The 27,331-nt window shown below is 39.9% G+C and overlaps 1 protein-coding gene across 4 annotated transcripts in view; it reads left to right on the forward strand.

The window, feature by feature from the left end:
* atp8a1 (ATPase phospholipid transporting 8A1) overlaps nt 1–27,331 on the forward strand; it is a 101,548-nt gene that overhangs the window by 939 nt on the left and 73,278 nt on the right. For all 4 annotated transcript variants that reach the window (XR_007887262.1, XM_051420336.1, XM_051420337.1 and 1 more), the window contains exons 2-4: nt 15,646–15,760; nt 23,835–23,934; nt 25,433–25,531. Coding sequence is in view for 3 of the 4 variants with exons in the window: in XM_051420336.1 (XP_051276296.1) it covers nt 15,646–15,760; nt 23,835–23,934; nt 25,433–25,531 (314 nt within the window). In the remaining variant the exon portion in view is untranslated. The remainder of the gene's footprint in view (nt 1–15,645; nt 15,761–23,834; nt 23,935–25,432; nt 25,532–27,331) is intronic.

Here is a 27,331-nt window from a genome sequence, read left to right on the forward strand (position 1 = left end):
AAGTCTTACAGCACAATAACAAGTGTCCAGCAAATGGCATCTACAGTAGTGTGGGTCTCACAATACAGCCATTGTGATTCTACCGGGACCCTCACTCCTTCACTGCACCAGTAACTTTCCACTGCATCTCGCTTGTGTTTGCCAGGGAAAGAGGATGCAGATACATTAAGTTACTTAAGTGATTTGAATGCTCATAAGGGGATGTGTTTACTCTAGGGCTGCTTAGTAGGTTGGGTGTTAGGGTTTGTTTGTTTATCCAGGCGAGCAATGGCGGCTGGACACATACAGGCGTATTACTGGCTGCTGATGCACACTCCTGTAGGGTTTATGAAGTCTTAAAATTCCTCCAATCACTTATTTGTGGCTGTCCCTGACCTCTGACCTCTCTGGACTGGAGGCAAAATATATCTGCAGGGATCAATAACATATTGTATGGTATCTTATTATTTATGGTACGTACTGCAGTTTGTGTTTCTCTTGCCGTGGTTTGGTTTAGGGTGGCTTAGGTTTGATTTATAACTGTGGCAGGGGCTAATATCTCAATCTGAGTTATTACTGTTGAGTATATTTTTTGGCTGCTGGAGCAAGCAGCTTGGCCTCTTAAAGTGAATTATAAGGAACTTATTCTCATTTGTATTTTATATACTTCTAGATAAGTTGCTCCATAAGTCAAAATGTGGGACATAAGCGCACATTAACATGCATACCTAATATGTGCTTCTCATTAAGGCTGTTAATAAAATGTCTTCAGTAATGCACAGCAAGCCATCTGATTTACTTCTAGTAATGCAGTAACTTCACTGCGTGAGACACTTTAATTGTTGCATATGTGTTCATACAGGAAGTGTTCCTCTTAACTTCCTTCATTCAAATAGCTAGGACTGTGGAAAATGCATTTTTAAAGAAAGCTGCAGCTGAGGAGAACAAAACTAAAAAATATTGGTCATCCATATCCAAGATATAACAACATATGATTTGTTAATTACATTTTCATTTGTTTAAGGTGTAAATCACTATTCTTTTCATAAAATGTGACAATTCTTAGCTAGTTCTAAATGGATAAAGGAAATACCCATTTTATTCTGCATCGCTAAAAACGTATGAGATGACTGAAGGGAGACATTTATTTTTTTATGTTTGCAAAAACTTTACATGTCAGCATTTTTCAGAAAACCTTGACATGATTTATCCACTATTAAAAAAAAAAAGAAGAAAAAAATATGTCAAATCAGGTGCAGCATTAACACTTAATGTGGTCATGATATTGAAGCAGAATTAATAATATTTGCCTAAATGACCGTTATTACTTATAAGATTTCAAGATTTAAATTCGATAGCCAATCAATAGGAATCTGTTTTTGTTGAGTCAGAGAATATTTATAACTCATAAATTAGTTATTACAAACAATTGTGCCCACTTTGTGAATATTGGTCATACTTTCACATATCCATATTCCCTAGATGTAGCCATTTCTTAAATACCGCAGTACTTTGTAGCACTATGTGACAAAACACATTACTTGGTAGTAAGATTGTCTTATTCATTTATGGCTGTAGGACAAACAGTTATAGATGATAATGAATTGATATCTGCTTGGAATGTCTAAAAGAAAAAATTGATTTAGAATTACATTTAATTTTAATTTCAATGATACAATTAGACGCCTGTATGCCAGTAAACCAATTGCTATGCTGTTTAATTGAGCATCCCCTGAAATTAATTCTTCTTTTTTTATGGTGTGAGCAGGGTGGATGTCACATCATCTTGTTGTAAGTGGTTGTGCTTGGTGGTAATTTTGTGACTTCATTTTAAAAGGCCACCTAAGAGCTGGTAATTATAAAGCAATTTCTCATCTGGTGCACCACAACCAGAAATACAGAGTTATTCCAGTGAAGGCCCCATGCATCCTCCAGGGCGAAATCTAAATAATTTAATACTTATATAGATTCCATAGAAAACTGTGGACTAATGCGGCACCTAGTCACTAGGGCAAACACATGAATTATGCAGCAGCTATTGCTGTCACCCCCCAAACTACCATACACTACTTCTTTAGGTTACAGAGAGCAAATTTAATAGTTTAGTTTCTCACTTGGCTCCATAACACTATCATCCCCCTGCTTCACTGAAAACAGTATCATGTTTTCTTTGCAAGCATCTTCTTGAATGCTGGATTCAGTCACCTACTGTACCGTGCCAGGTAGATGACCTACGCTGCTGCTCCAACATCAACATTTCCAGCCTCTTAGCTCCATATCTTGTTAACGAGAAGTCCGTTCTGCAACATTTCTTTTGGCTGCTTTTATGAGAGCCTAAGCACTCTCCCCACCCTTCAGTTTTATTTTTTAATCACCACATTGCATCAGGCAGGCTTCCATCTAGAAAGGGCAGCCCTCTGCCAGGCTTACCACCTAATCCATCAGTGGCCTGTCCGTCAGCTCTACATGCTGCACACTCCCCAATCTTGCCCACCACGTGCCGCTCCACTCCTTGTCACTCTTCTCCACTGAGCTGTGGAAACATCCGACATCACTGCCAGCCTGTGCCTGCATGTGTTGCCAAAATAACCTTATCTAGGACACTTGGGGTACAGGTGACGTCAGTAACTATCAGCGCGTTTAATGTGTGATTCTGTGATGACAGATACAAATTCCTGTGAATGGCGCCTTATACCTGCTCCCACTGTCTAGATGGGAAAGCTGATCGACAGAAGCCACGCAAGTTAAGGCTAGGCAGATGACAAGAAGCATCCCGTTTGCCGTCTTAGCTTGCATGCTTATCTGCAGACAGACCAAATCCCTCTCACAGTTTACACTAAAGGTGGAGATAGGCGGGTAAGCCTGTTCTGTGAGGATGAATCTATCAAAAGACCAAATGCTTGTCTTTTCGTGTCAGCTGATTCACATGATAGAAGGTGCTCTTCAGCATCTGATTGCCCGCACACTAGTTTTAAATGACACAAACTAGTCTGCTTCTTCTTTGAGCATTATATTGCTACCTTTATGCCATTCTTAAGGTTTTTTTCATGTGTGTGTGAAGCAGGATGTTTCCCCGTAGCATTTCAATAACACCAGCTAAGCTTCAGTCTGTCTGAATAGTGGTAACAGCATGGGGAGGGAGACTGGAGGGGGATAGACTGCTCCCTTCTGAAGGGATCGAGAGCTGCCCATGTGCCTGGCGGATCACTGGCTGATAATAATGTGGCACAAAAGCCCAACACGCCACTAAATCCCCTGTCTGGGGCTGCTGGTGTGTCATATCAAGTCCCCTTGGGCCTCTCTACTCTGTCTATGTGCTGGCATGGGACATCTCCTCTCCTCTATTTTCCACTTAATGTGCTGCCTCCATCACTAACCTGCAGCCACTCGAAGATGTGTTTCTTCAGATACTCAATTTCCCTACCCTCAGTGATTCTCCTCTGTCTGCAAAGCAAAGTAGATGTGGCAGGTCATTGTGAGGAAGGGGAGATTTGAAAATGCTCATGTGCACGGAGATGGATGCAGAGACAAAGAACCTCTTCTAATGTTTGATCATGCGTGTTGTTACATTGACCTGAGACAAGGAAGATCCATGAGCTGATGAGGGAGAACTTCAGTGTCACAAGGTTTGTAATTGTTCTATTTAGGGCTGCAACTGATTTCTTAATTTCGTAACCAATCGGTTGATTATTGTTTGGAGTAAACAAAACATTTCTCCGTGGCCTTGGGGTTAAGCAACTCATCTCGTATGTAACGTCCCATGTGTTTGTCTGGCCTGGCCAGGGGCTTTTTTTGCATGCCACACTCCATCTCTTTGTACCCTAATTTCATATCTCTATTGTAGGCTATCCAATAAAGGCATAAAATGCCTCCCAAAATAATAAAAATTAAAAAAAAGTATTAGTTTAGTCAGTAAAAGGTAAAAATATAGTGACATGCTTACTGCATGTCTGACATCACATTACATCTAACAGCCAATGGTGGTATCTTCAGTGTCTACCCAACAGTCCAAAGCCCAAAGATTTCAATTTGATCCTAAAATAAAACATAGAAGAGCAGAAAATCCTCACATTTAAGAATCTGGAACCAGAGAATAATATTAATATTTATTTTTTGCTTGATTAAACAGCTGTGGTTATCAAAATTGTTGCTGAATAATTTTCTAACTAATTGATTATTGTGTTTGCTGTCACAAAGTGTGTTGCTCTAGATATATCATCTACCTAGCTTCTTGACAAAACCTGAAGAACAGTAAAATATTATGGCACTATGGATATTTCTTCTTATTACATGATAAAAACATTAGTTACAACATGATTGCCTTTATTCCGCTTTAAAAATTGTGGAAGAAACTTGAGAGCAATTGTGCAGCTGTAAACTCAAATACTGTAATGTCTCTATGTCCTGACTGGTTCAGGAGTCCTTGAACTATCAGTTTTCTGGAATTGATTAGATCGTCTGATCTGCAGGTCAGCTGGAGATCCTCAGTAATGTTGTTCAGATCGAACTTTATTTATGAGCCACTGAAAAGCTGTGTTGCAAATATATGCTTGTGGGAGCTAAATCTTCCATACTCCTCAACCTAGACAACAGCTCAGAAGATGTACAGTCACTCCGTCTTACTTCCTGTTCCTAAATGTCAGATAATTCATGAAAGCCACATTAGACACTGAGACACTGCCCCCAACTAAAGATTGTCCTAGTCGACTAGTAGACGCTAGGGGCAAAAACGGTAATGAATCTAAATGTGTTGGAACAACCAGAAAGGAGACTGAACTTTTTGTTAATTTATTTCAACACAGTATAATGTCATACAAGTCTCGTTGTTCAAAGCACAGAATAAATAACTTCCATTTTCACAAAACCAAATATTGGCAGACTTATTGATATAATGGTTAATGTATAATGTTAAAACTTTAAAAGTTACTTACAAATGATCTTACTACAAACTCGCTCTTCACCTGAGTCATGCCTCTCCTCTCCGTGCCTGAACCCGCTGTGTCTTTGTCCTCCCCGGAGTCAGAGTCCTGGTCGGAGCCACTGTGAATCAGGTGAGCTCCGCCGGTCTTGGAGGCTGTGAGCTCAGTTCTGTTGCACGCTCGCCCGACTCTGGTTCTGGTGCTCATTCTCCTATGCTTGTAGTGTAAACAAAAATCCCCTTGTCCTTCAAGCTCCCAGTCCAGGTAGATAGCATGTAACAAGAGCAAAGGTCCGTGTTGCAACAGTCCAACTGGAGTTTGACATAATTCTTTTCAGCGACTATCCGACTAATGTAAAGTGGGTTGAGTTTAGTAGACTATTTGGGGGCAGCCCCACTAAACTGTATCCGTTGTATCATATTTTTTGCTGGTGAGCAGAAATCTGGCCTGCTCATGTTTGTGTATGTGATGCGCACATGTGTGAACAGCAGGAAAATGCAGCAAATTTGCATGTGCCAAGAGACAGTCAATGTGATCATGTCACAGCGGGATGACAAGGTCAGCTAGAGAGGTGTCTGCAGGGACTCCACAGGGAACCGGCACCGTCAATGGTTGGGAAGATGATCTTGCTGCCCTTGACCCCCAGGATCTCAAGTTTTTATGACCCTGTTCCCTTCTTAACTTTATGTCCAAATAGGCCACAGTGCTGCTTCCATAGATAGATGGTTGGTTCCTATAAAAACAGACATTAAGGACTTCCACATTTCACAGCAGCATTCACTGCGTTATAAGACAGTTCAGTGCACCCATGTTGAGACTACTGTCTTAAGCAAATAGTTAAGATTTTGGTTCTGAAAAGGTGGGCGTGGTGATCTAGGACTAATGCAGACATCCAGTCAGATAACTGTCATCCTAAGGGACTAGTTGACACAGCAGGTACAATATAAAGTTGTAGCTGTGCTAGCTCTTTACATACCACTGATCACCTATTCAGTAATTCTATAGTGTTTGACATATATGGCTCGTATTCTTTAGACATTCGTGCTAACAAAACGCTTCCATGAATTCCTTATTCTCTTACAATAAATGCTGAAGTGTACTTGATCCTGCTATTAAAATACATTAATGCTGTTGAAGACATAGGCCCGAATAAATAATAGAAAAGAATGGCATCCATTATTTCCTCTCTAAAGCTAAAAGGGTGTGTGTTGTGCACAGGAGTTAGAGCTCTAGATGATGGAGATGCCATTTTTGCCTGTCAAGCTAACACATTACTAACATGTCACAGCAGGCCACGGAGCATCACTGAAACACTGGAATGGATTTATTGTCAGTGCTCAGCCGTTTGGATATTACAGATATTTTTAGATGGTTGTCCTCATCAAGTTTTTGCCCCAATTTCAGATCTGAGTCCTGAAATTGATTACTTATCTTTATTGTAAGTATCCCAGTACTGATTAGTTTTTTTTGCATATTTAGATTTTCCCACGAAATACACCTGCACATTAGTGCGAACGTAGGCCTACATTAAATTTAGTAAAGCTGATTAAATTTAGATATGTTTGACAGCAGAGTAGATCTCCCTTCATCACAGCCAGTGGCAGACAGGCTTGGACAGGATTTGATCAGCTGTTCTTCAGCCACGTCTTATCAAAAATGCGAATCACCCCTGTAGTTAGGTATATTCAAGCCCAGCCAACTAAAACTACTTGTTTAAGGCTAGATAGCCATCATGGAAAAACCAGTGTTGCCACAGTTGTCACCAACAATCCATCTGGCCTTACAACAGTCACACAACCAAAAACTTACATACCATTGTGCTCGGTTGTTACCTGTAGTTGCATAACTGGATGGGCAGCTGTAGGGAATGAAGCCGCTGCTAAAAAAGTTGATTTACAATGTATGGTAATCTTCTGAATGCTCAAAAGTTTTGTTTTTAAAAGACTTTGAAAGTCCTGAAAAAGGATAACATCTTGGAGTCTTTTCTGTGGTTACCGTACATTTGTAGCCTACTAATACAGGAAGAGGAATTGCCCAGTTGAAGAATGAGGTGCAACAGTGCAAAACTGATTTTTAGCACTTTTTGTCAGGATGCAAATGGTCACCTGACTTGCTACACCGCAACTTTTGATTCATGTCGATTAATCAGGTCATTAGTCAATTATATGACAGAAAATAGTATATGGTTGGTTGGTTATATTCATGCAGGGTTGTTGTTGTCCTAAACAATATTTGTATTTTAGCTCATTCTCACCCAGATGGCCTACAGAAACCTAAGTTTAGTTTGAACTTGCGTGGTAGGACACCCTTAAAGTGGGTTAACCAGACAGGAAGCGAAACAGAAAAACTTTTTAACTTCTCCCTTCCCATTGAATTGACTTGCAGTGATCTTTTTCTGTGTTGTAATGAACCTGAGACACTTCATCATTAAAAAAGGAGGCATAAAACTGGAGTTAAAGTCAATAGTCCCTTTCATATAACGCTAACATCAGGTCAACATGTAAAGCTATAAAACTTTCACTACTAGGTTCTTTACCAAGTACCTACAAGACGAAAGACATTCTCATCAACCTCAGCTGTACCTTTTGTTAGGTGCTAGTTAACAAATATTAGCATGCTAAGAAGCTAAGCTAAGATGGTAAACATGTTAAAAGTTATACCTGCCTCAAGATGCTGTTAACATTTAGCTCAAGAGCAGTCTCACAGTTCTGCTAGCATAGCTGTAGACTCTTGGTTTTGTTGCTTGATGGATAACCGATTCATTGGTTAACACGGTAATTTGAGGTCAGGCACAACAGTGATGCAACACTATGACTGGAATTCACAAGGTCTATTTTCTGTTTCCAGACCTTTGAATTGCACAACATATGTGTTTCCTTTTTACCATTCATAAAGTTGAACACAGTGGAAAGGATTCTGTCCCTGCAGATCCCTCACTAAGCTAAGTCAAGCCAGCCCTGTGATGTCACAGCAAGCCACAGCTGCCCATGTTGTCCCTGGACTGTCCGTCCCACTGTAGCCTGCCTGAGCCTATGGGGAGCCAGACAGAGCAGAACGGGGAGGGGGATTAATTCTGCAGCTGCCCTGTTGTTGTTGTGAGTGCTGGTTACAGCATTGTGATCTGATAAGCGACTTATGGATGTTACTGTTGCTTAGATTGAGGCAGTATCTATACCGCGCGCCCCCCCCTCCTTAATTCACAAATGGTTGGAGGTTGGAGGGGGACTTGACTGCCATGAATAGACTGGCTGCTCCATCCACTGAAATATTTATCTGGTATAAATGAGTCATGGACAGATCTTACTTTGGTGGTGATGGGCAGATATAAATGGCATTAGGCTCAGTGGGTTGTGAGAAATCCCAAAGCCCAGGGATTTGGAACAAATGTGACCCTAATCACAATGGTAGATAGCCTCAGGTTAAGGTGAACATTGTGCGGACTGACAGTACTGAACTCCATATTACACATAGAACTCTTTATATGGTCCATATGTGTTAAACATTTCTCCTGGAGCCAAGTCAATGTCATTCCTCTGCATTTTTTGTTTTCAGCTAAGTATTTGATGCAGTTTTTCTTCACAAAGCCTTAACTGTGGTTTGGCTGCCATTCATTTATTCACATTAGATCAATGTCAGTAGCCCCAAGCTGTCTTCCCCCACCTACCCTGGTATTATTGAATGAACCGTGTGGGAGCTTAGTTGTGGCCAGGTCACGTGCCTCCTCATCTACACTTTATTGACCAGCCTACAACTCTCTCAAGCTCATTAGTGCTTGTTCAGTATCTCAGCAGTTAGACTGGACTCGGGCTGGACCTGTTTCTGGAAGAACAAAAACCCTCTTTACATTTTGTTTTGCCCCTAGATGGATGTTATACCCCCAGACCAAAAGATGTGACATGATATCTTTTATGATTTGTTGTAAAAGCTTTATTTGAGGTCAAACATGAATAGCCAGAATAAGGTTGCTAAAAATATCTCTTCTCTTAACAACGGTTGATCCTCTTATTTTAAAAACAAGGATTAGTGCTGTTACTGTTACTGACAATTGGGGCCCAATATACTAACCGTATTTTGAAGTATTGGTCAGCTCTGTATGACGTGGTTGTTTATTGTGTTCTTCAATATTTAACCCTGAGTGTCATGACGTTTGAGTATCAGGTCATTATTGTTCCTGCCATTGCTGACATTAGATGTGTTTAATCTTGCTGGTGTTGACAGTCATGGCAGCAATAATTTTCCACCCCCACCACTTCTGCCTGACCTGAGCTAATACATTACCACCCAGGATATCATAAATCTGCAGAGGAGGGTTTTGTCTTTAACCTTTTTTTTTTTTTATCTGTCAGCATTATATCATATACATATAGTATGTATTGCTTCAAGTTCCAGAGTAACTGTGACTTTTTTCTCAAATTTAAGACCTATATTTGTATCCATGTCTTTCAGCAGTTATTAAGAGACTCAACTTGCCGTGTATAGACATTCAAAAATTAGCATTGATGATAGAAGATTAGTGTTCTAATCTGACGTACTTTAAGTATCTTTAAAAATCTCTCGGGTGTCAGAGAAGGGATTTTCTCTGCCCAATGGTTTCAGAGTGTCTCTGTAACCTACAATACTCAGCAAGGGATAAAAAGAGAGACTGGGGAAGCCTTGGTGAATGTCAAGCCATGCTGGGCCCAGTTTTTTCCCATTGGGCATCCTCTCCAAAATACGTGCCCCCTTGTGACTATTGTTCCACCCGTCTGTCTGTTGGCTGACACAAGCAATAATCCTGACATCTGGCCCGCATCCAAACTCATTACGACACTTGATGGCATTGATCCTTCATCTAGAGGCTTCCCCTCCAGAGCTGGGTACTTCTGCTCTCTACTTCTACTGAGCTTTTTTTGGCTTTTTGTTACTCTTTTCTCTCTTCTTTTTCCATACCTCTTACATTATTTGTATACAGCTACAATAGGGTGGCTCCATTAATAGATGAAAGGTATTGTTATGAAGCCTAATATAACACAGATTAAGATTTATATTAGCAGTGAGTATCCACCCAGTTTCCCATTCTTGCTCTCTTTATTGATGTCAGGGTAGTTGAGCCGTGACACGCCTGCAGTTAATGAAATTAGTGCTGAGAAAATGCAATGTCCACCAGGGAATATTAAGAGCAGTTCCCACTGAGACATCTGTGGTTGTGGCTAAGTACATTATCCACACAGTGTGGTAGAAACTAAGGAAATGAGCGGGATATGGGGGGGCGGTAGATCCTGGGGAAAGGCTATTTTAATGACGGGACCTCCTCCACCTCTCCCCGCCAGCCTCTTGGTGTTGGCCTGTCAGGGTTGGCCTTGTGTGCTACTTTTAAATTTGGTGAAGGCCATGGTTACATGTGCACATGAATGTCAGGCTAGTTTCCATTGTTACTTTTGGTATGTCAACCGTCACAGCTCTGCATTTTGACACAAAACTATGCTGATATGAGTTGTTACTGTGAAACAACTGGGTCTGCTTTTATTCATCCTATTCAACTGAAATTGTGGGATTGATGAGGCAGACTACTACAACAGTGTTCCTCTAGCAACTCCTGAAGCCTAGCTGACCACTTTCTGGCTCTAGCTCTACATGCTTTTCTCTAATCCAATTAAAGTGTTCAACATGTAGCCTTTAATTGGATTAGGTTTGCGAGAATAGTAGCTGTAGCAAAAACCTGCAGATCAGGTAGCACTTGAAAAGCACAACACTTAACTCACTTGTCATAAGACCAATCATTCTGTTACCCAGCTGCAGTCGGAATAGCATAACAGAAACAAGAGACAAAAACAGGTCCAGTTTGGGACAAATGTGTGCACTGTTACTCCTTTGGTCTATTCATATCTAGTTTCTGCCCAAACCCATTCCTAGAAAAAAAAAGTCATTGATAGTGCTATGCTGGCATGGTTCCCATACATATACACATGTTAAAATACCTAATATTTTCATATTTGATGTAATCCAACAGTTTTTGTTTCAGTCTTTTGCTGAGACTTCGCATACAACCCCTTGTGTCAAAGCTGCTAGAAGGAGAGAGCAAAAGGACTAAGTTGAGCAGTAGCAGTACCAGCTGCAACTGGTGCATTGCAGCACCTGGCCTACCCCAGCACACAGGCTCCTGCTGCGAGGGCTCATTCAGAACACAGAGACACAACATCAATCACAGCAGCTCAGCCAGCTCCTCTGGCCTGCTATTTCACAGTCACCAGCTACGCCAGCCCTCCGTTTTCATTTGTCATTGTAGACGCTAATTCCTTGACCACCCAAGCCTCTTAAAGATTTAGTTTCTTGACTTACTTTGTTTGCTGGCTTTGTTCCTTAGTGTACAAGCTGAGATCTTTCTTTGGCATATAATCGATTATTACTGACATGGAATGGAACAGGAGGTTTCATTATTACTGAAACACTGGCCCTATATTAGTTTTACAAAAAAGTATCACTCACTGAAAATTATGACTTTCTCTTGTAATTTTTGCCGCATTGTATGTCTATTTCAGACAGTGTACAGTAGAGAGATGACAGGAAACAAGGAGAGAGAGATGGGGATTGACATGCAGCAAAAGTCCCTGGGCATGGCCATTCATTCTTGGCAGGCGCCTTGACCCAAAGGCCACCAGGGTGCCCCAAGGAAAATCACTTACAATAAAAATATAGCCAGCTACAGTTTCCATTTCTGTGAATTGATACTGTATTTTGGTGTTACTCTCTGATCCTGAAACTATAGTACAATATTGCTTGCAGAATGACTGCTGTACTTAAATTGCCTTGTCCAGACTCAGTGAGGTAGCATGCCTTTGAGTCAATGTCCTTTCCCTCACCTTTACTCAGTGCTGTTACTCATTTCCAACCACCTGTCTTCCCAGTGTTACCGGGTGAGCTCTTGGCTGCAAAGCTTGTTTTAATTTTGGATGGAATAGGCTAGGCCTACTAACATGCAAAGAGGAGGGAAGTTACCTGCTCCCATCAAGTTCAATGGATCAACTCTTCAGGAATATTAGGTGACATTAGAGTGTTTCTGTTACTGTAAATCCTCACCTGGCCTGAAAGTACCTTTTTATACTTTTCCGAGGGCCAAATTAAGATCCCATTAAGATACAGCAATTAAAAAAATCAATGTACCTCTGTATCCTATTATGTGTAAAGATTAAAAGTGTTTTTCAAATTGATTATAGTGAATTCTAGACTAATAATTATTATGTCTCACTTATTATATCTATCTACTCCAAATTCAAAAACAACCAACTCTCTCTTGCTTTCTAGACCAGTGATTCAAAACCTTTTTGGTGTCAAGGACCCCCAATTTGATACACATAATTTTTCTGGGGACCTCTAGGAGTCAATTTGGTAATTACTGTTCTAGACAACCTTATTTCCCAATGTATACAACAAAACAACTGTCATTAACTTCAAGGAATCACAAGTTGACACCATGCATCTAGCCTATATTGGTCCTTTACCTAATCAGTGCATGTGATAATCACAGGCCTGATGGTAGGACGTTTCCCTACTTAAGCAGTAGGCACCACTCTTTAATCTCCCGTTGCTCCCGGAATCCACACACCCATTTGCCAACACACTAATCCAATAAACCAATGCTGATCTGATGTCTTGCATAACAGGGCTGGGATAGCCAACCCAAGTTTCCCCTGTTGACCAAATGACTACAGGGGGCAGTTATTTTTAGCCTTAGAGCACATGCTAAGGATAGAAGCTATCAGGAGATGAAGAAGAGGAAGAAACAATCCTCAGTGCTAAGGCAGGTGGATCATTAAAAAAACTAGAGCTGTAATTTCAGATTCAGGGTTTGTGTAACATGAGTGAGACAGTGCCAACAGTAAGGTGAGAATAAGAGTGGAGAAAAGGAGCAGAGAAAGTTGTAAGTGGGACTTTGAAGACTGTCAGCCTTTCTCTTTGTTTCCTCTTGACTTGACATGACATGAAAGAAATACTGTAGGCAGACGGGCGAGGGGGGCAGGTTGCAACTGGTGCATATCCTGTAGGGGATCTGGTTACAGTAGCGCATGACACTGCATTTTGTTGTTGTTGATGTTTCAAGCAGCAGGCTTCCCTCACTTGTGGTCCCCCTCCCTCCACGCCTCAGAAAGGCCCTTCTCTCCATTTTTAAACTCCAGGGTTTGTCTGCAGTTGTGGAAGCTATGCTACGCACGTCCTTACCTCATAAACCCCAAATACCACTACTACTGCATGCTGGGGAAGGCCATCCAGCACCAACTGGATCACATGCATGCAACTTGAGAGTCTGAGAATACTGTTGACTTAAGAGGTTTACAGTAGTGCTCTCTTGGCAGTGCTGAGGGCAGTAATCTAGACATATCAATTAAAACACGAGGATAGGGAAATATGAACCTCAGGAACCTTGTTTTTTTAAAATAATTTCTCATCTTACAAACAAGATGATCCCTGTCTAATCTGCCTGTGTACGTGTGTCTGATATTTCAGCTTCAAATGGTACTTCGTTTGGTAGAACATTTGTTTTTCACCTTCACAGAAGTTAAGGAGAAGTCAGTCTCAAACATGAACTGCTGTAACTACAAAATTCCAGGTGTGAACCTGACTTTCAGTTAGGGCTGCCACTAATGATTATTTTCATCATTGATTAATTGATTAAATTGTTTGGCCATTTTCAGACACTTCATGGATCAATCACAGTTCCACAAAGCCCTGAGTGACGTCTTCAGACGGCTTGAACTGTTTTTAACGCCCTGAGTCTGCACTTAATATCGGTATTGCCAAAATGTCTTCCTGAACAGTTATTCCAAAGACTGAACCTATTGACAAGGTTTTCAAAATGAATGAATCTATCGTCTATCGTCATATACTGTATCAGATTTTTGAGGGATCATCAAAAGATCACAGCCATACCAGGGCTTAAGGATTAAACCATGATTTTGTATTTTGTGTTGAGTTTAATTTATACCTGTACGTCCACTCCACAAGTACATCTTTGGGAGCCAATCTTTGTTCAATAGAGAGATTCTTTGGTGTGTTTCTATTTTCCATCCCGCACTGCAGTAAGCAGCTTCAAGCTAGAGGCTTGAGTTATTCCCACAGCATCCCTAGACATCCTTTTTTCATGACGCAGCACCTGTCTCCAGCATAGAAACTAACAGAACATGGTGTCCATCTGTGTGGTTTTAGACCTTGCCTACGGAGGCAAAGTGTGAAACAGAAATGCTTCTTGCCAAAAATTAAAAACATACATTTAAAAACATAGGGGAAAAAAATGTGACCCACGTACAGCCCTCAATGGACGTGTTGATTTAGCCGACATTGCTCCATTCCATCCATTCCACTTGGTTGAACTTGGTGGGAGCAGAGCAGTGCTGCCTCTTACAGACAAGGAGAGAAAAAAGTGTTATCCATCCAAGGAGGGTTTTTTTAAATTTAATTTTTAGCAGTAAATGGCTACTTCTATCAATTAAACATTTAGTTTTTCATTTAATTGTCAGAGTAAGGTGGAATATATGAATGAGGAATGAATTAGTTCTCTAAGCTCAAAATATAGTGGGACTGGGTATCCGCTTTTAAGCCTAAACTCAACTTGCACATTGTGTCAATATAATACTGCAGTAAAAAATAAAAAAATATAAAAAGATGCTGTTGAATCAAAGTACAGTACTTCTGTATTGTAGTTTCCAGTCACTGCACTGCTGTCGCTGATACACACAGATAAGTCCTATCTGCTCTTGCCAGCAGGATGTCACTCACAGGAAATTCCCAGCTCTAATCACAACACATTTCTAGCAACAAATGGATAGTCCTCAGAGGCATTTGCTGAACTAAGAGCTTTGAAATGTCTTAAGTAGTTAGACTATGGACATTTACTGAATTGTGTGTCAAAAATAGTTATTTTTTCTAATGTGACACATGAGCTCAGAACGTCTTCTACATGTGGTCTATATCTTTGTATCTACAGATAACTTGAGAAATGTCAGAAGTGTTGCTTCCTCCATAGACGTCACTTTGTATGAGTCAGCCTGTTAACATAATGCAGGTGATTCCTTGTATTATTATAGTACATAAGAGGGTTTCTCCAAGTTGCCATTTTACTGTGGAGGCGGTAATAAGAGAGGTATTGTCATTGACCTGTCATTTGGCAAACCTGCTGCTATATTTTCCAAAGCACCATCTCACTCCATTAAGATAATAATTTGAGCATTATACTGCTATCATATTATTGCTCCTGATCTGAGGCAAGTGTATCACACAGATAATTACAAATGTCTCGTCAATATTATGTACTGCTGCAGTGATTATAACCTACTACAATAGCTAATACATTGTGTACTCCATCATAGACTGTATGCAATAAAAAAAACCTTTGTCACGTAGTTGAACACACTTTTTAGTATATGATGTATTCTTTTGAAAAGTATTACAATGAGAGATTTTACAATGCCAACTTTATCCATCACAGCACCAAAAATGACCAAAATACTTGTGTTATTACTCAGAAATTACCAAAATTTTGATATATAGAGAAAAACCTTGTATATCTAAGGCCTCTAAAGCACCAAGATCTACTGCAACCTCTATAGTTTTCACACAAATGACTGACTTTTACAGACTCTAGTCACATTCTCCTTCGGGTACTTTTCGACACGCACCAGCTCAAAAACTTCAAAACACCTTTTCATCTTTCTTTTTTTTTTGGGCTCAAGGCAGATTTAGTTTCTTATAGAATGCCTTTTCTTCTGTGCTGCAGGATATGAAAAGACAGAGGACACGTCAGAAAAAACATCCTTAGCTGACCAAGAAGATGCCCGACTGATACACCTCAACCAGCCGCAGTTCACCAAGTTCTGCAGCAATCGAGTCAGGTAAGGAGATTTTGTATTCATGGAAATGTAGTGAATATGATGGGAAATATTTATGTTCTGTATGAAAAATCTGTTAAAATGGTTTGATTAGGAGCTACAGTATGTGGTCATAATCAAGATATTATTTATTGAAAGCTACATTTTATTAAATTAATATCAAATGACTTTCAAGTAGTTACATTTTAATGTAAATTTTGGTCTGGTTTAGGTGGTTACAAAAATCTTTTCTTTTTCCAAACCGATTTTTTTAAACTTTTGAAACATGCTGTTTTTTATTGGTCAATGTTTTGAGTTTTCTTTAGTGTTTGGGTAGCTATTAGCTGTGACGTGTCCACATGGTCTGCATTTGACTTGCAGCTCATGTAGCAAAGCTTGTGCGGTCCACATTTATGGCTTCCCTAGATCAACCCTGGAGTACCACCCAAGCAGCGGTAATTTGAGGATGTTGTAGGTCTGTGGTGGTCTGTGTGTTTACCCACAGCACCCCCTTCAAAAAAAATGCATATCTTGCACGCCTCTTTTAATCTTTATGCTCTTTGTTGCCTTGTTTGTGTGCTGGGAAATTAAATGCAGTCTCAAGGTTGACCTCTATCTTACCGTCCAACATTTCTTCTTGTAAAATGATGTAAGGTGAAGATGCTTTTCCCATGTCACTTAAAATTACATTTTATCCTAGCTGCTTTAAAAATTCACACGCACAGTTGTATTCTCTCAAGGATTTAGCTGTTTGTGTGAACTGCAGCTATTTTTGACTTGGTAATGGCAACCCAGAGGCCATCAGTGCTTTTCATGGTAACCTCCAGCATAACTTGCCACTTTGCCTTTAACCCTACATTAACCTTCCGAGTCACAAGCAAAACAGTTGAATTAAAGAATGCCTAGACTGTGTATCTGCTACTTAAATGTCAGCCTGGGGAGGAGTATCTGATAGCAACTAATATTCAGAAGTCAGAATAAAATAAATAAAAATACTTTATTTATAGGTTTTCTTTACAAACACGACCATACACACATATATTCCCTTCCATCATCCACCCCATCCCCAAACTTAAGTCAGAAAAATAAATAACAATGTATGCAAATAAAATACATTAAATACATTTACAAATTACAAAATTCTCAATGTAGTTACTGACAAATGGCTTATGAATATCACATGATTATACATTGACTGGGGAACATGAGTTTTTATGAGGGACCAATGAATGGTAACCAAGTTGTGCTAGATTTTTCATGACAATTAGCCCCGCTGTATCTCCGTTTTTCTAAGAGCAGCACAGAGAGCCCTTCTCTAAAGAGAGAGGGAGGTTTATTTAATTTCCATTTAAAAAGAATGAGTCTTCAGACCATTAATGAAGCAAAAGCTATTTCTATTGCCTGCGATAAACAGACTGTCATCTCTGGAAATCAAAGATGGCAATGTGTGAGATGGTTTTCCTGCAATATATGAAAAGGCCTCAAAAACCTGTTTCCAGAAACTGTTAAAGGATTGACATAACCAAAACATATGGCCTAGTAGCTAGAATCCATTTTAAGGGCCTTTTGAGCATATGTTGTCAAAATGTTGTCTTGAAGAGACAATATTTAAGATACTGTATCTTACATATTTTAAGTAAATATCTGTGATATATTTTGCCTTAAATCTTGGATTCAACCTTCTTAAGAAGACTTTTGAATACATGCCCTGTAGTTATAAGAATGACCATGACAGCACCTTTAGCTGTATGATATTTGATATTGAAGTACCTGTAAGATTTGTATCACCGGTAGTGCCTTAGTCCAGATATACCAGACTGGCCCTTTTTATCCAGCTGTTACTCTTTGAGGAGTGCAGAGCTTTTAGCATTAAAGGTCAGGCTTATTGGGTCAGACCGTCCTCTGTCAAGGAATATTACTGTTAGCATTCCTGCTGCATGAGCAGCTTGAGATATGTATATGCTTACACATACACAGCTATAAACTGAACAGGAATAATAAATGAAAAATGCAAGTGTGCTTATGGTTATGCCATTTGTTAGGTCAGCTTCATGTATTGACATGACAACGCAAGCAACTAGGAAAATTGCTGAATACTTTCCTCCAGTTTGTTTCTTTAAATCACTCAACTGTACAAAAATGGATACTGATTCTACCTTATTTTAGTTGTTTTATTAATATTCTGTTATAGTTGGTCAGGTAGCTTTCACATTAGTGCCACCACCTATCATTGTTTGAGTTTTACGTTTTGCTAATAATTATTAACAGACCCATGTCAATGAGCATTTGCAATCAATGCATAGCATTATTAACTTGTTTGGAGTACCAGATGGTTCAATTATATCACATCAGAGAAGTTAAGGTAATATGGCCTTTGAAGTGAAAGGGCACCTCTGCATATTTTTAAAATAAAAGTGTATAACATTTCTGTGACCTTACCGGAGGTGGTCATTAATTCAGTGAGTGGCCTGTCCTCAGTGAAAAATAAAGGAAAATATCACATTAGTTCCATTCAGCTGAAGCTGATGTTGTAAACACGGGAACCCAATGGTCAAAATAAGGCAGATAAAATTATCAAGAATAAATCATTGTTGTAGACAGATCTGAATATTGTGGCATTGAGTGTGAATATAGCTGTTCACTTCCCAGTTTGATTCAGAATCACAGAATCACTGGCTTTGATATGACAGACATTCATTTCAATACTGATACTGTACACAACATAATAACAGAATATAAACATTAAGTGTAAAAATATATAACAGTTCGAATGATTGCAGCACAGTTTACAACAGACTATTCTTGAAGCAGTGAACTGGATGGCAGCTTGCATGTTAATGGCTTTTCAAGCTGCACTTGTTTCTGATGCACCACTTTTGGATCTGACTGTAATGCATCCAAGCTGTGTCTTGTCAAATGATTTCAGAGGTTTAAGTGCTACTACATTATTTGAACATAGCTTGCAGAAGACTTGGCTTTTGTCGAGTTCTTCTTTGTCCTTGTGGTTTTTGAATTCCAAATGTGCCCAAACAGTACCCTCAAGCCTTGAAGGCACACCAGGCTTTAGGCGGCTCTAAAGATCTAATTTGTTCAAGAGGATTGGTTGCTGTCTCAAAGTGACCTGTGGAGACACTTACAGGAGCAGGGGCTGTGATAAATGGGGAATCTAATCTTACAAGCAGACATTAAACCCTCACAGGTTTCTTGCTTTCAGTTGCTCCCATTCTCCCTCTGCAGCATAGCTACCTGCAGAATATGTGACTGCTTTGTACACACATGTGACTCTTACCTCATAACAGACGGCAACCCTGTTCTCCCAGGATATTGTTGTGGACTGTTTATTCAGCTGAACTGGTTGCTGCTACATCTGTAATGTAAAGAAGATCAGTCACTGTGATGTTCATAACTCATCCTATGGCAAACAGGAGTGGCTGTACAAACCATCTGACTGTTGTGTATTCATGAAATGCTGATATTCTATGTCCTGTGTGGAAAAGCCCATAATTTGCATAAACACATGAATTACACATTCACTCAGTGGGGTTTATACATCTTTATCGACTTATTGGATGGCTTTTTATGACCAAATTTGAGCTTCTCATTTTAGCTGCTTACCATAATTATTGCCGTCATTCATTTGCAAAGGTTACTGGTCCAACCAGTTGTTTGACTTTATACAAGTTCTACTTGCAGTCATGTGTGCATACAAACTGGAAAGCCGCTTGTAAACCACAGACCTGCCCCAAGGCCACTAGTCCTGTCTTCTATGATATGCAAATCTGCAAGTGTAAGTAAAAAATAATTTATGATCGGATCTGCTCCAAAATTTTATTGGTTTTGCTTTGGCCCACGCTACACCCCTCCACCAAGTTTCCTGCTGACAGACAAACAAACAACAGGCACCGAAAACATAATCTCCTTGGCGGAGGTAACTAGTTGGACAAGGCGAGACTTATATTTTCATCCCTAATGCCAAGTCGGACATTATCTAACCACTAGACCCCGACCAATATGGGATTTTTGATACGAAAATGATACCAAAAGGACACCAAAAGTTCATAGATATGGTGGCCGATAAAGTGAATTTTAGAGCTGGAATGAAAATGTACCTTTTCTATGTGGATTTTTTTTATGCAACGGTACTCTGAAGGCTATTTTCTTAAACAAATAAGTGAATAAATAACCTGTTAAACAATTTAACATATACATCGTCAACCAATTCTAGACTTTACTGAGAGCTGCTTCTTCTCTCTTACTCAGTGCTGCTTGCCACAGTATTGTAAATTGCAGTGCACTCTACTGGATAAAGTTTGCAGTGACACTAATATATTACCACAAGCATTTTTTTCCGGGCATTACTGTGTCATATCAGTACATATCAGATAACATATACACTGACCGATATATGGTTTTGGCTCTGGTGTGTGTGTGTGTGTGTGTGTGTGTGTGTGTGTGTGTATAAGCTTCTGTGGCTAGCTGACGGCCCTGGCTGATTTGATTATCTTTTTTGTGGTTGAACATGTGTAATACCTGTTGGTCTTCAGCTGGCTGAGATTGACCAACTAAGCAGTATACTGTACGCTCAAGTGTGACACAACCCATTAGTTATGTCACTTATTAGTATTAGCTTTATGTAATCTATTTTTATAGACGTAAAATCTCAATTTAAAAATTTGATTAGAAATTGGGTGGTAAGACTGATAGTGTTTTCCTAAACGCTCTACAGTAACAACCCAAAGCTGATCAACAGTTAACATGTTTTCTGTTGCTGTTAAAGGTTTGTTTACAATTGAGCAATCATGTTTATGTGCAAAACAGACATATATTATCAATTATGATAAGCTGACAAACGCTACTTTAAATGACATGTCACTATACCTATTATTATTTGTATGACTAAAAACACTGATTAGCCTCTAAAATAATGGAAACCCAGTGTGTTGTTGTTGTGTAAAGTGTTTTTTTTAAGCATGCATATACTTTCCAAAACAATTGCCAAATTCTAAAAACCTGAAACCAAATTTTGATGAATATAAAACTGTGTTGTAGCAAAAAAACAACGTTTACAAATTACATGACATTGTTTTCGTAACACATACATTTTTAGACAGGCGGGGAGGTTTCAAGCATATTTACTGTGATAATCTTCATCTAGGAGCAGCTGGTTAGCATTTGTTCTATTTGTGGCCCCCAGCAGCCCATTCAGAGTCTACATGCCCTTGGGTGGGTCATGACTAAGTCATTTTAACAACATAATCTGATGTCATTACCAGTCGTGGAAGTTTTGCTAGTCATGGCGCAGAACATCCTCGTCACCTTTTGGCCCGCCTCCTGGTTTTGATTGGTGCTTCAGGTGGTTTTTGGATTTCTGACTGTTAAAGATGATGATGATAAAAAGTGTGGCTGAAAGATGAAGACTATCCAACATGACACTCAATGACATGTGAAATGTTCAATTGACAGTAACAAATGTAGTTTCAATTAATAAGACCAATAAAAACAGACTTAAATTCATAATGTCATTCATTGTGTAATGTCAAGCATTTCTGCTGTGGTGGGAATGTTGATAGACAGCACTGACGGTGCTGCATAGCTATAATCTGGATATCTATGAGTGAGTTGAGGAAGTGCTTCTCTCATGCAGTCATCCTGATCCACAGGGACTGCTAGGAAAGAAAATGTATCCATAATGAGAGTATTAAATGAGCTCTTTATCTTGCCTTGCCTCAGTGGAGGACGTAATACAGTGTATAGCAGTAGCTAGAGAGTACGACATGGATGCTTTACAGTACTATCCCATGAGATCAGAAAGTAAGTGAAGTAAGTGTTGAACAGAAAGAGAAGAATGTTCTCCAAGACAAGATGACAAATGTATTGAAAGAGAGAAACGATAAAGCCAGGGCCTTCAGGCTGAAGCTACATTAGAGCTTCCCCAGCCAGTATATCTCAAGGGATAGACTGCGGCGGTAACTACAGTATGCATTAGCACAACCAGGCACTAACTGTCTAATACCCAGTGAGGTCGCCCGTACTTAATATGAATGTTCTCATGGTATTGTTATGGGCTTGTAGGCTACTGTACTGAAATGGTGACCTTACTGTTAATTAAAATGATCCTCTCAGATCTACATTAGAATGAACAGAAATTAAAAACCAGATCATCCACTGGATTTCCCCTGAAGTTTTCTATTGGAAATTACAAAAGAGTGAAGTGGAAATGATGGTCTGACACACAAACACTTGAGCCACTATACACACACTCTCTCTCTCTCACTCAAACAGACACAAACATACTGTATCTTTGTTTGGTTTAACATTAGTCAGCCCAGCATAGTCCACGTGTTACAAACTTGTATATCTCATTTGCATTTTTCATTGGATTTCCAGTTTATAATGTCAGACTTTGAGCTTCCTCTTTCCTCCCAGACGACAACAATAAACACGCATTTCCTGATATCAAGCAACCTAGTTACAATACTGCTTTAACATAATGTTATACCTAGCTGTATATGATTATGTTAGTAAATGATTTAACCTTATATCTCACTTTGTTTGCTCGTATGTTGCTGCTGTAAGGATTTTAGGTTAATAACCAATTTAACCTGAAATTCATATGCTACATATTTTTTACATTCTGAATTTATTTGGTTTGAATTTATCTTTGTGACATTTGAAGTTTTCAATTTCAAAATCAAATTCAAGATAAAGAATTCAAACTTGACCATTCGACCACCAAGGATAGGCAATCAAGCCTGAATGGAATTGATCAGACCTTTGTGGTATCAGCTAATGTTCTGTCAGTCATATAATCCAAGAAAGAGAAGTTCACAACACACTACATCTAGTGCTTACATTTTATTGTTTCAAATAGGACATATCTTTACTTCTGTATTATTCTGCTTCATTAGCAGTTATAAGAAATGTAAATGTTTTTTAAACATAGCTCAGTAAATCTCTATCAGTCTCTGTAGTTTGTACAGGTGACCCAGAGATTCTGATTTGTTGTCTTTTAACAGAAACTGAAATAACAACAGCAGACTAGACTAAAGACTAGACTTTATTGAATGAAACAAAGCTGGTCCTTTGTTGACCCTTGTTCTGACAGGGCTCTTCATCAGGCTCCTCTGTGAGGCTGGTATTACATTGTACTGCTGTCAGAACAATGCCTTGCTTTTACTCACTTAGCCTTCACTCTGTCCCTCTCACTCACCGCGGCCATCTTCGCTGTACGGGCCGGCGAAGATGACAGTGCATGTAAAGCTCTTCTTTTAAATGAACTGAATTCAATGCTAGCCCATTTTTCCAGAACTTTACATTGTGCTCATGGAGCTACTACAAGTGAAAAAAAGCTTAAAATGTAGTCCTCAAATATGATTCAGTATAACAGGAATAAAACGGCGATATCACTAATGTTAACATCCATATGCTTGGCCCCCTTTAGAAGAGTTGGAGGCTATACTCTCTCATATTCTGCTTGTGTGTTTGTGACGGCTTTTGTGTGCGTGAGTAAGCAAAGTATTGCCAGTGGCTTGGCATACATCATGGCATATATGCTCTCCCAAAGTGGCTGTTCTGGCCGTGCCTTTAACACAGCTGTAAATCAGACTGCTGGAGGTCTGACTCTGGGGCTGTTGAGAGCTCCGCCAGCCGCAATATACCACCATCACCATCAACCCCCCAGCCCCTCCAACCCCACTGCAGCACAGGCAACATAGCTCACGTCTGCCAGGAGCTTTATACACCCCCTGTCAGCTCCCTTCTTCCTCCTAATTATTCTTTATGATCATTGAGTCCACCAGTCTCTGCTGTTCATCAGTCTCACACACAAACACAGACGCACCTGTCTCTACAACAGGAAGGGCTCTCTTGAATGGCTGGGAGCAGGGACAAGGATTATTGGTTGTTTTAAATATATTTGAATGACTAGGTTAGACAACATATGAACCAGGTGATTTTCAGATTCATTTTTAATGCATTTTGAATGTGTAAAATCTGCTGCTCAGATTTGGACAACGAACCATTTATTTCTCTTTCTCTTTTCTCCCTCTCTCTTGCTCCTGCACCCATGGCCTTGTTTGCTGCTCGATGCGGTCTTCAGCACAGCCAAATATAACGTCCTCACCTTCCTTCCCCGGTTCCTCTACTCACAGTTCAGGAGGGCAGCCAATGCCTTCTTTCTCTTCATTGCACTCTTGCAGGTAAGATGCTGTGTTCCCGTGGTTTCTGTGACATACATTTAAACATAAAGAAAGCTGGAAAACTATCTTATAAATGTTAAACCACTGCTCTTCTCAGCTTCAGTGTTTACTTTATTCCCATTAGTGTGCGGGGGGTCTTTTTTACTGTTTGCCATGACCTAGACACCATTTCCAAAGGTCATGTCTGTAATTTCACACAGACCAGCTCACCACACAAACACACACACGCAGAGACACAGCACTTTATATAGACTGATAATGAATAATACATGTAATACGATGTGTGCCTCCTCTTAGAAGGAAACTAGATTTACCTGCGGCCTCAACACACTATACTGCATATTACATGTGCATGGGGTGCTGTGGATGGCTGTATCTTCCTTCACTGTAACCCTACCATTCCATTGTGTTAAACAGTCCAACTGATGTGGAGCCACAAGTAGAAAAGCAGGGGTGATGTGAAAATTACAGGCCGACAACGACCACAGATAGTAGTAGTACTGCCACTGTTTAAACTGGTAAATACTAGCAGAAGAAAGACTTTAGTTTTCTGCGAGGAAGATTGCAGTGATTTGCCTGTATAGTGTAGGTCAGCATCGATCCCTTTTAAGAACACTTAAAGCCTCAACCACCAATTATTACTACATGATTCAAAGGAGCCCAAATCCACGTCTCAGGTGTTCAAAGCTTTGCAGAAAAGATGAAAAAATGAGGAAAGGAAGGAGTGTATAGGAGTAAGATTCTGTCTTTACCTACTCTTCGTTAATGAGAGCTTTGAGGATGGGAAAGGGCTCTATCCAGTGACCTTGAAGTAGCTGCTTTGAAAAGCAGCCAGTGTGAATCTTCATTACCTGTCCTGTCGATGCTGCGACCTTGAATAAAACATCTATGCAGATGAGGGAGACGAAAGATCTATTTCGTTCAAGTTTCCTTCGAGCAGTGGAACAGTGAGTGTCTCCTGTGGCCATCACTTGCCTTTAATTACACTGGTATTTGACTGTTAATTTTGAAAGACTTAAATAGTGAAATAATTAAACATTCAGTGGTCAAGAGAGCAATATAACTTACTAAGAAGGTTGTTTGTGCGGATGGATATACCTCCTTTAAGTTTCATAGGTCTGGCACCAGGCTACTAAAGCAAAGCCTTTTGACACTATTGATGACACCAGCAACTGGGTGTCTGGTGATGTCAAATTTGCATGATTATCAATCTAAAACCATGTCAAACTTGCAAATGAGCCAACAAGACCATGCAATTAATTCACGTCAAAAATAGTGCAAACCTTTTCTGTTGGCCACCGTCATCCTTTCGAAGGGCGCTAGAAAAATGTATCTGTCAGTGTGTGGGTTTTGGGCAGAGGCTGTTTGTAGCACCGCCTTTGCTTTATTTTGAGCCATGAAAGTACCCAGAAATTGCAGTCGGTTTCTGCAGTATTCTTTTCTGAAATCATTTTTTTGCCAAGATTTTTCTTAATTTTCCTTATTGTGTCTCTTTTAGCAAATCCCAGATGTGTCCCCCACTGGTCGCTGGACCACGCTGGTGCCGCTGCTCTTTATCCTGGTGGTGGCTGCTGTCAAGGAAATTATTGAGGACCTGGTAAGAAAAACCTTGGATATTATTTGATACTGGTCTTGGTGTTTGTGTGACCCTCTCAGATCTCTTTTTCAGTGAGAAACTTTGACTTTGGTTGTATTTTAAAAACCATTTAGACCCTTTGTTACACTAAGTATTTTCCGATAAATTTTGTGGCTTGAATATATACAGTATGATATATCGTCGCACAAAAGTGTTTGTCATACGATCTCTGGAAAGTGCACACAACAGCTGTCAGACTCAGCAAGTATAAAAAGGCAACGGACAAACATTTGAATGCTCAATTTGCATTTGGTTTAAAGCAGCCTTTATGTCCCAGCTATCACATCATAATAAATGCTGACAGCATAGATATTTTGGCCATATAAAGTAATGTTTGCAGAAGTTTTATGTTCAGTTTGTCTGCATAAAAAAAGTCATTTTATCCATGTATATCATTAATATACCGGTCACAACCCTGCTCCTAGACTGCAACAAAACACACCGGGTAAACTCAATAAATGTAATTTATTTACAACAAAATAATCAAAACAAACAAAAACAAAGAGATGCGAGCAATCTGTAAAGTCAGTTTTGTGAGTGGATGAGTGAAAATGTGATGTAAAAACAAAGAAAAGAAAACTAAAAGCCACAACGCAAAAGATGTGTGTGGTGAGGAAATCTGCCAAATATATGCACACTGGGCCCAGGTGTGCCCCGTGCTGCCGATTGAGCTCCCAATTACGTCTGCAACCCTGGAGACAGAAAGCAACCAACAGCAGTCCACCAAGTAGAGGGGTCGTCACATACTGCACAACCAACAGCAGTTAACAATACTTATCAAAACACAATTGTCTGAATACATGAAATACTTAAAGTAAAATAAACTTCTATGAAAAATCTGACACTATTTTGTTGGTAAGGTAGGTCAATAGTTATATTAATACCTTAAGTTGAAGAGTCAGAGTCTGTCCCCCATTCAGGGGCTTCTGTTTTGTCTCGCTCGTACTGTACCGTATGTCCTCAGAGTGCTGAACTGTTCCCTGAGCCGAGAGGAGATATTGATGGTTACATGACCACAGCAGGATATTCCCCAACATATAGCTGCACCATCATACACGCACACTCACTCTCACACTCACTCATTTCAGAGGTCACAGCTGTGCCTACTGCACCCACAGTACTCATTCAGTCAATTAACCTAGATACTGAATGCTCATGCACAAAGGCAGTTAGTTCTAACCAAACAAAACAACTGTCTGCCCTCGAGTGAGTTTGAACTGTTGAACAGATGCTTGACAAAAGGTTTTGCAGTTTATTTAGTATGAAAGGTTGATTTCATTTCGTTTTGGTTAAATCTTTTTATTGTATGAATTCTTGTTTGCTGGGAAGTGAAAGGCTTCAAAATATGTTTACTCCACTTTCACAATCCACTCAAGTCCATCTGAACTAAGTGAGGAATGTTGCATTCTGCTGTATTGCAGTGACCCTGCAATGCGATCCTCTGTGTAGGTCCCAGTGGACAGATACTATTAGCTTCTATCTTTTGCTGAAGGGACCAGTGCAGCACTTTTTCTCTTGGCCTGTTGTGAAAAACATGGGAACGGAGTGGTGATGACTCTGTCTTTATTGCTGAAGGTCACCTGCACACACGTCTGTTCCCTGTACTGTGCTGTCCCTCACAAGTTGACCTGACAGGGCAATATCGACCCCTAACTTCATGAATCATGCACTATGGACACACACTGTACAGCACGTATTTTACCTCGTTGCTGGCCGTCTCTACTGCGGCAGACTCAGCCTCTTTGTTTCCAAGTAGTTCAA

The sequence above is a fragment of the Dicentrarchus labrax genome, unplaced genomic scaffold, assembly GCF_905237075.1.
Source record: "Dicentrarchus labrax unplaced genomic scaffold, dlabrax2021, whole genome shotgun sequence".
NCBI classification, from domain to species: Eukaryota; Metazoa; Chordata; class Actinopteri; family Moronidae; genus Dicentrarchus; species Dicentrarchus labrax.